The following is a 10,469-nucleotide window of genomic DNA, read 5'->3' as shown; positions in this document are numbered from 1 at the left end:
CTTCAGAATTATTTACACCGTGTTACCAAGTCAAAACAATTTAATCATGACATTATGGATATTTAATGTCTTTGTTGCAAAGATTGAAGAGAAGAAAGTCTTATTCGATCTATGTTTCACCCCTCCCATTTTTTACTATATTAATCAAAATAATCATTTTATAGTATTTTATTCATAATTTTATTTTAATATAATATACAGTTGTATTTAATTTCTAGAAATATGATGCGTCTAATTGGATCACACCCATTTAATGAGTGATTCATTCGATCGGACCTCTGATGCAGATAGTTGGAAGTCCACTCATCCTTATGTTCATTAGACCTAAGAAACGTAGGATGGAAATGGCATAAACAATCTCCATCCTGATCATCTATAATTTAGAGCTCATGTGATCGAGGATCACAAAAAGAATATATAATTATATATATATATATATATATATATATATGTCCACACAAAATATTCTTGCCCACTTGCATTGGGAGTGCATCATGTGGGCTCCCTTTTTCTTCTTAGGGGTGGAATCATTTTGGTAAGTGGATGACAAGGAGCACGATTGACACCACAAACTTGATGTTAATGTTACGGAGGTAGTACAGTGAATGGTGTAAGACACCTCCCACTTGACGCCACGTGTGAGCTATAGAATGATTAGCTACCACAAGGTGGTGCCCAAATGATGAGTCAAAGAAGGGTAAGAAAAGAAAAAGGAGATGGACATAATAGAATAGGCTTAAAGTGAGCATTTTGGTCCGGGCGTCATACTTAGTACATTCTTAATAAGGGAAGAAGAACATATTGAAAGGCTTCGACCTGTCGTTGTCCGTGTTTGATGTAGATTTTAATTGCATGCACCATTTAGATATTCTTGTTAGTTGTCTTTTTTTTTTTCCTCATCTGAAAGATTAAATGTAATTAAATTGATTTGTGTTGTTGGCTTTCCCTTACATTTTAGGACAAGTATGCGTGGTATCTGTGTTTAAAGTGAGGTTTGATATTTGTTAGGGTTGGTGGATATTTTTGGATTCCTCTATTAAGAATAAATTTTAGTAGAATAAATTTTATTGATAGAATATTTTTTATTATGTAAAAAAAATTATCTTCATTTACTATGAATATCTAGAAAATTTTAAAGTTAATTTTAAATTATTGGACACAGAGAGAGAGTTTGGATTCAACTAATTCTACTTATATACATGGTAAGATAACTCCACATAATCTTTGGGTATTCATCTTCCCAAGTTCATTTAGCCTCGGGCACTTTCTTCGTGAGCCCTTTAAAAATAATTTGATTGGTGATTTCGAATTACCCATTGGTCTGGGGTGTATGATAGAATTGAAGCTGAATCGAATATTGAAGGATTCGTATAACTTCTTAAATTTAATATTATTAAATTACGTTTCATTATTAGTGATGATAGTCAGAGAGACACCAAATTTGTAGATAATATTTTTCTATACAAATCTTTTAACTTGCTTCTCGATGGCCTCGACTCACTTGATGAAATAGTCTATGCTGACTAATGAATTTACATTGGTCTTATGTCCATGACAAATTACCTAGGATTTTCAAACCCTATAGAGTGAAAAGCCAAGCTGAATCTAGAGGGGTAAGTACAACCATCGGGAATCTTTAGACTCATGCACTAGCATCAATTATATCATTAGATGTATTCTCTTACATTTTAAAGAAGTGTGGGTCAATAATAACTCCACCATAAAATCTTAAAGGCTAGCAAATGGGCTCCGACATGCTCTCTATATGTTTCTTCATGAACTTCATGGAACATATGCATTGCCTTCTCAAGGCGAAGGCAAAAGAGAAAGATGTTAAGTCAAGGATCGACGATAGAGTTCCCCATTAATTAAGCAATACTAAGGGTATTGCCTCCAAACTTTTTTAGCCTGATTTAGGTCTGTAGGTTAGTTTTGGATATTCAAGTAGCAAAGGATGTCCCCAATTAAAGTAGACTTAAGAGAAATAACAAAAACCTTACCCTTAGATATGCTTCTTTGCCTTAACTCCGGTACTTGAATTCTCAAGATTGAGTTTTGGGCTCCCGAAGTCATTTTGTAACGACATTTACTACAACATTTAGTTCTCATAGGATCTGTTCAATATTAAGGAGAGGATATCGACAAGTGTTGTCCAGACCTCTATGATGTAAAGTGTTATGATAGGATCATGAATCTCATAAGTCCTCTTGACTTGGTTGACAATCAATTGTGAGTTACTGTATACTTTCAATTTTTTATCAATATGTCCTTGCTAATGTGAAGTCTCATTAGAAAAGTCTCGTTTGTCACCTTGAACCCAAAATAGAGAGAGCATTCAAATATGTTCCTATTGGGGTTATGCAAAACAAGCCTTGCACCTCCTTCCTTGATGGTTGTAGATCCATGGACATGGAGGGTCCAGGAGATAATTCTTTTGGAGTTAACTTCATAACCAAATTTACTAATTCCTAAGCTATTACGGTAGTTGAGATATCAAACTTATTGAGCCTCACTGACTACGAGAGTTGCCGTGAAGCATTTAGCTTGGACAAAATTTGTCATATCGATGAATCGATCATCACAATTATATGAAGAGATTGGAATTACATGTGGAGCTTTCTAGCTAATAGCACCAAAGCATACATAAGTTTCTTAAAGTTTAGGTACTAAGTTTTCATATCTTGCAAAGACATGGCTTGTATAATATATTAGCTTTTAGACCTTTTCCTTATTATGGAATCAAAGCAGAGTTATCACTTTTTAGGAACCTCAAAAGCTCCACATTTGCATGTTTGTCTGGATAAGTTTTTCACTTATACAATTATCAAGATGTGTTTATTGTTAGAAAAATGAGAGATTTTTATTGTTCAAAATTGAACTGGATTGGATTAGATTTTTAGCCAAATTAGTGTGGTATTAAACCTAATTGATTATCATATTTTTGACCACAGTTATAATGTTTTGTCTCATTAACTATAACATTTTATTATTTTCTTATTATCATTGTTCCATCATAGAAAGACATAAAATATTATAATATTTTGGCTTGCCAGCTAAAAGACTGTAAATCGATTGAAAAATATTATGCCCAAATTTTATCTTACTTTTTTATTATCATTATATAGATTTAAATCCATTGTTAAGTGAAAAATATCATCCCTTATTTTAAAACATGTCTAAATCTTCATACTTTTAATAATAAAAAAACTTAAATAAATCAATCTATAGACCTTCAAATGTATAATAAAGCTGATAATTAATGTCATGTGAATTTGAGCTAATTAAGGTTCGGCAATAGTATTTTTTGCATATAATTATATTTTTTTTAATAATAAATCGGTTTAACATTGAACCGATCAGACTGAAGAATCGATCCAACCCAACTGGGTTTGGACCAAAACCGGTCTTTTTCCAAGAGTGAAGATATTTTGGTAATTTTGTAAAAAAATTTTGATCCCGGAAAATTCATAAATCTGGAATTTAATTTTCTCGGAAATTACCCACAGATGTGTGGGTGTATATACACATACGCCCAAAATGTACACCCAAATCCAATCAAGACCAAACGCTGCGAACCGATGGGTCCAACCGGCGGACCGATGCGCCGAGTTGTCGCGGACCAGAAAAGCCACTGTCGAGTCGGGAAGCCTCCTCGCGTCTATATAATGAAGGGTTCGGCCCCTCTTCGCCACCGATAACAACAGGGAAGCGAAGCCCTCTGCCGGGGAGGGAAAGCTCGAGCTCAGGTCCGCTTTCTGTCTCTTTCTCCTCCTCTGCTCCGCGGGCGTCAATGGCGAAGCCTCGGAAGCAGAAGAACGAGGAGCAAAAGCCCGAGTGCTCGGGAGCGGTCGTCGTCCACCAGAAGCTCTGCGTCTCGATCGATATGGTGAAGCGAAGAATCTACGGGTAAGGGAATCCTCGGCTCCGGTCACTTTTCGCTTCCCGCCCACCCCCCCTCGAACGGCGGTTCTTGTTCTCGGGAGCAAGTTCTTGATCCCATACACCGTTCGTTTTTTAGGGTTTCGGTGATTTTTCGATATGATTAGCTGGTCAGCTAGGGTATGACGAGTCTTGAAATGATCCGATGGATTCTGAGATGAATGTGCTAATTGATAGTCCGCCTTGGCTAGTGCGGGTCTCGTTTTCGATTCTTTACGCTATTTTCGTTTGTGTTCTTGAACAGGCTACATACAACGTTGAGTTTGGATAGTTGGCTCTCTGTCCCTGTAAAGTTGTGGACATTTTATGCATTAAATAAAAAATCTTAATCTTGTATTTGGATGACATTTGGAAGAACCATTGGAGTGAAGTAACACAAGTGGACTTGGAAATTCAAAGATGGAAATGTTTGTGTGTAGTTGGTAATATTTTTTGGAAGTCAAAGACACGGTTCTGGTGGGCTTGTCTTTTTAACTCAATGAGTTTGGTAACTCGCTGAAAAACCAAAGGTTGCTACGATAACATTGTGAAGAAAGGTTAAACAACTGGTTACTTGAGAGATAAAACATTCTAAGAAAATGTAAGAATGATACACTACAAAGGATCATTTGCCAAATATTTCCATATGTTTTTTATTCATCTTTTGTCAGTGTTGGTTTGACAAATCATGATTGCAAACTGATGACATTTTGTAACATACAGCACTGAACCAAACTATGTGAAGCAGTGTTTTTTCCCATTGTTTGTTATTAAAGGTTTTTTTTCTCCTTTAATCTCTGAGCATTTCTTCCTGTCAGCAAGTTGCTAATATCAAACTAATGAATTTTCAGTTTATGATCTTGTCATGAATTTTTTCCACCTTTTCTCCTGCTGTTAGTAAATATTTATCTTAATTTTAGATTTTTTGTGAAGCACATGCATAATACTCATTAATCATGTGGTCTGAGCAATGTGAAATGGTATTCTTTCTTGGTTAAGATAATTTCTTAATTCTCATGAAGCACATGTATAGTACTTATCAATCATGTGGTGATCACATGAAGAATGGGATCAGACAACAAGAATTGTATTAGAAAAATGTTCCCTTCCTTTTTTATTGCAAATGTTTTTAGACTGAGTTCTGAGATATTACACTGAGTACATCGATGCTATGTTTTCTTCTTTTTTTTTCCTTGGAAGGTCATCAAATTACAAATTATGATGCTGTGGCATGTGCTTACTTGCCTAATTGAACTATTTGCATATTCTTGTTACTTTTTGCTAGCTTATTCAATATTCTCACGAACTTCATGTTTGGTGATATATTTAGAAAGCCACAAAGTCACTTTGATTGTTCTAAATTCTGTTCATATTTCTTACTCAGTATCTCACAATGTAGTTTTTTTATAAGGCAACCATATTTTTGATTTTGTAAATAACTCATATTTTGCTTCCACAAACTTTTTACCATATTTTTGTCGATTGGAACTCAATTCTAAAAGTTATCATAGCAAGTAATTAGTTGTCGTGAAACAAAAAGAAAGGTTGCTAATTTAAATGTGAACTGATGTCTACTCAACTTTTCCATGTGTTTATGAGATGTGTACATCTTTGCTTATGTGTGTATTGGCATGTCAAATAAATCCTATGGTCTGGTTAGTTGGCAAGGTCAATATGATTGAGACAATGATCCTTAATTACTAGGCTCACCGATTAATTATAACTCGATTTGTTGTTGAACTTGTGTGCCGAGGAAGAAAAAACAAACTTTCATAGGAGTCTTTTGCTATCTCTTATGGTCTTAAACCTACTTGATCATGCAATTAGTAGCACTTTGTCTAACAATGCTGTTGACAATCTTTATCAATTCTTATATTGACTTTGTCCGTCATTAAATGTTGTCCATCTCTAAAATAGTTTTCTCTTCTTTCTGGAGTAGATTAGGCTAATTAAGCCTAATCTAACTATTGTGTGATGAAGCTCTTGGGCTATGTTTAAGCCAAATGTTTTCAAGTTAGGTTTGGCATTATGTTGTAGAATCTATTTACTTATTAGAATCTTTCGAGAACGTATATATAAAATGAAAGATTTATATGTGATTTTTTAAGGTTCGTCATATCGGTGTATCGACTAGTCGACGGTCTGGTAAGTACCGTTTGGTACTAATGTGCTGTGTGCCGTGTGTTGGTACGACGGGGCATATTGACGGCATGAAAAAAATGGTCGAAAATAGCTCTAAAAATTTCTAAAAAAAATAAAAAAAAGAGATTGAAGTTTTAAAGTTGGAAATAAATATATAATTTTAGCAAAAATGATCTAAATTAGGAAAGAATAGTGGCACATATTTTTTTCGGACTTTGAGGAGTAGTTTTATAGTACGTTCTTGGCCATTCTTCTATTGATATTGAATTCTCTGCAAAAAATAATTTGAATTGTTAGATTATTTGCTAAACAACTTAAACTTTTAGATTTAAATAAATTAAGTAATTGATCTTTAGATCATATACCTTGTTCTACCACTATAAAGAACGATGAGAGTCCACGACCGGTGGATTGTGGTAATTGATTTTATGTATATGTATATCAATTTTATATGTTTGTCGGATTCAATCTTGAAATTAATCCCATGATATAGTATACCGATACACCATGTACCATTGGTGCATCAATGTGGTGGTGGTCGTAGTTTAATTGTCGTGATCTGTACGTGTCCGAGACAGCTCTTGAGGCAAGTACGATTGTTGCATATATTGGTGTGGAGGTTCAAGAATGTTGTATTATAAGATTGATCGTTGTATTGTTGTTCGAAGAAGAATGATCAACTATTAATTATCGTAAGATAAAAAAAAAAGCATTAAACATACATTAATCACAACAATAAAGGCCTTGGTTATTCTCTAATTAATACTATTCTACCATTAGAAAGATCTCAAACAACATAATAGACATTGATTCTTCCTTTAACTTAGGTGTTAAACCTCCCTAATTAGCCTTCAAAGTTTGATCCAATCCACAAATCGTAGCTCTGTGGAGTTCAAGAGAGTGCAAATGAGAGAATAAGATAAATATATGAGTGAGAAAGTGATTGAGAGAGTAGATGAATTAGAGATAGTGAAAGGGGAGAGAATGAGAGGGTATAAAGGTTTAGAAACCCTTAGATCTGGTTCAAACGGTCAAATGGACCGTTTGAATTCAACAAATCCTAGCCATTGATTGGTATCAATCAAAATTCGACTATTACCAACCGGTACAGGTCGGTAAAGGTCGGATTTTGACTGTTCTGATTGGTACAGACCTCATATAGGGCGATACAGGGTCCCATGTTATGGACCACTTGATATAGGTCGATCCACATGTTGGTCCCTTGTCAGACTGGTCTGTACTGCCTATATTGCCCGATACAGGTTGGCATGACGAACCATGATTTTTTAACCTAAAAGAAGTTCGTGATAGATTTCTATATATGTACATGGTTTTTCAGTAAAGAATTAGACAGAATATATATTTGTTTTAGTTGGCATATAATGGAGCAAATAATGGTGTAAGAACCATTCTGTGAAGACAATCAGCTCCATAATAATGAAGGTACAAATTAGCTAATAGTCCTCACTCTTTTACAAGTAATTAATGAACTGACTATTGATATCTGAGATGCGACTCCACGAGGTATATGATCAGCAGATGATTGTTTTTATTTTTGAAACTAAAGATTTAACCAAATTAATCATTTGTTAAAATAGGGAGGTAAAACTTGTTGGTTATAAAAGTATTATATAATGTAGGAGTAAGATCAGTAAATGAATTATAATCTGGTAACTCGTTAACTGAATGGAATTATAGTAGAAATAGATGTTCATGAAAATAGGAAGGGAAAACGTAAGGTATCTTTGTTACATTAATCAACTTGAACGGATGATTTAGTAAGATATTACTTATTGGTAAAATAGGGTGGTTAGATAGTTGTGGAGGTAAACCTTAGAGAATAATTTGGTTCTTGCATAAAAAAAGGGGAGTTGTGTGTGTGTGTGTTTTTTTTTGGGTTGGGGGGTGGGGGGGTTGTTGGTTTGTGGGGGGAGGTGAGTAGGAGGAGGAGGATGGTTATATTTGTTGATGTGCTCTATCCTGTAAAGGTGACCCTTATCGAGGCAATATGTTAGACTAGGATTAATGTAATGGAAATGAAGATATTGATATGTTACCACTTATCAGAAAAAAGAAAACCTAGAGATTGTTTTGGACTTGTGGAAGTTTCAGGTTGCTGTTAATAACAAATAAAATGAGGGAAGCATCGTCTAAATTGATACCAAGGTTTGTAACACTTCCTGATAAGTTCAGTATGGGCGGTATTTATCAGGCTGACTGGTGACCGGTACATGGACTTGTGTAACCGTCTGCCCAATGCCGAACCTGTATTGGGCGTAACACTTGGTACAGGTTGGTATCGCCTGGTACAGGGTGGTATAGGCTCTGTATCGAGCAATTTCTTTTTTTCTTTTCTGTTTTTCATCCTCGTGTAGGTTTTCTCAAAACTCAATACACACTAATGTACCAGTGTACCAAATGTATGGATTGGTACTCGTATAGTACAGTACCCATACATGAAATTCCAAATCTAAACTTTGTCAATAAAGTGATATTATTCTCAATAAAGTGACATGGCAGGGATGACTTTGTCGATTATTTGGAAGGAAATGGAACTTGAAGTAATGCAAATCTAAACTTCATTGTGAATTATCATGTATTCTATTTCCTACCAAATTTATGATTAGCACATGATGTGTTATATGCCATCTTCCAATTTTCCTTGTATATCATATAAGATGGACTTCTCATCCTCCATCATCTCATATCACTCATTCCAACCAAAATCTCAGGGCTTGTTGAATATACATTCTGGTGTCTCATTGAAAGATGCTTCTTTAAGATTGTAAAATAAATACTAATATAATATTTAAGTTGCAATGCCATGCATCATAACTAGAAGCCATGCACAATAAACTGGATTTATTGAACAAATTTATTAATTATTATTGTTGATTGCCCAAGCTTATAGAAAAGTTGCTTATCTTGCAACTTGTGGAAGAGAAGTATCTGTTAAATTGCTCAAAAACAACAAGTACTTTCAACATATTGTCCATTGAGTTGGTATACCTTAGTGGTAATTATTTGTAATAATTAATAAATCCCTTAAAAAGGTAGTCTAGGTGCCTAGACAGCTGGCAAGTTCCGATGTAAGAGCTTAGGCCTTAAACACTACAAGTGCCAAGGGCCTACAACATGGTCATAGCTCAAACACCTAGGTATGCATTTGTGGGAACACAGTTAATATCAATTTGTTAAAAAGGATTTAGAAAGTTCTAGATTGTTGTTAAATTATATAGCTATGGGCCTCATGACTGTCTATTTAGAGCACATAAATACATTCAAGTAATGCCATCTTACAAAATTTTTCATTCTTCTATATTTACAGATTGATTCTAGACTATCGTGTAGGCTGCTTGATTTTAGATGAAAACATTTTGCTTCTATTGAATTTGTTGAAGTTTCTGAATTTTTAATCTATTTTGAATGATAATGAATTAATTTGACCACTTTTGGTTGTGATCCATGTGGTTCAGAACTGAGGACCACAATTCAGCCTAAAATCTTATATCAGTTGAATCTGGGTTTTTGGTCTTGATTAGAACTCTCTCTTGGTACACCATTGATCATGTGAGACACAGAAAACAAGACGAGGTAGAGGTGGAGATTGGTAATAAGAAGATGAAGGTGGCTAGGGTCTTGAGTGCCAGTCATTCCCATCTTTCTTGTTAATTTTTTTCTTTGCGTCTTTTTCTCAATCGCTCTTTGCCAAGAGCTCGGTATCCTGAGCGAGTATGACTGAAATTGCAGTCTACAATATCATCATGTGCTTGTCTTCTAGTTAGCTGCTATCTGCAATGGATTGACACCTAGAATTCAAGCAACAACTACATATAATGGCTTGTGTCCACAGACCCTAGCAATCCTTCGGTGTCAAACACATACAATAGAACTTGGGACTATTGGTTTGGTTTATCATGCCAACTCATGTCTCAAATAAATCTCATCACATTTATGTAAGAAGTTTTTCTTTAATGCCTATGCGAAGGGTTAAGGTAGGTTTGGCCTGCTGAGTGCTAATATATTAGGTTGGTTATTTTAAACCCATTCATCACACAGTTGCAAAAAAGCTAGGGTCTTCTATGAAGGTCCATTTTTGTCTGGGGACTACAATAGCATTTACTGTGAATCCTAGGATTTTAGCCAAACATCCTCAAAATCTCACACGAGGAAGTATTCTCAAAATTCCATCATGCAATCAACCCATCCATGGAATCCTCAGATTGAAGTTTTATACCCTGTTAGGTAGTGGGTTTTATGGAGATTATACTGGACACTCTTCTAAGTTTCTCCTATACCCTCAAAATTCCAGGTTCAAATTTCATTGGTATCTAGAAGCTTCTATGTTCCACCATCATAATTCTCAGTTTCTGCCCATAATTAAACCTGCCAACCAAACACACAAAAAG

At 34.9% G+C, this 10,469-nt stretch overlaps 1 protein-coding gene across 2 annotated transcripts in view; it reads left to right on the top strand.

Moving 5' to 3' along the window:
- Positions 1-3,688: 3,688 nt before the first annotated feature.
- The window catches only part of LOC103977566 (transcription initiation factor TFIID subunit 2), a 38,146-nt gene continuing 31,365 nt past the window's right edge, over positions 3,689-10,469 (top strand). The window contains exon 1 of one of the 2 annotated variants that reach the window (XM_009393117.3): positions 3,689-3,906. In XM_009393117.3, the coding sequence (XP_009391392.2) occupies positions 3,791-3,906 (116 nt within the window). In that variant the 5' untranslated portion in view covers positions 3,689-3,790. The remainder of the gene's footprint in view (positions 3,907-10,469) is intronic. The other variant, XM_009393118.3, reaches the window with a different exon arrangement.

The sequence above is a fragment of the Musa acuminata genome, chromosome BXJ3-3 (genome assembly GCF_036884655.1).
Source record: "Musa acuminata AAA Group cultivar baxijiao chromosome BXJ3-3, Cavendish_Baxijiao_AAA, whole genome shotgun sequence".
NCBI classification, from domain to species: Eukaryota; Viridiplantae; Streptophyta; class Magnoliopsida; order Zingiberales; family Musaceae; genus Musa; species Musa acuminata.
This window is presented reverse-complemented; position numbering and strand designations above follow the sequence as displayed.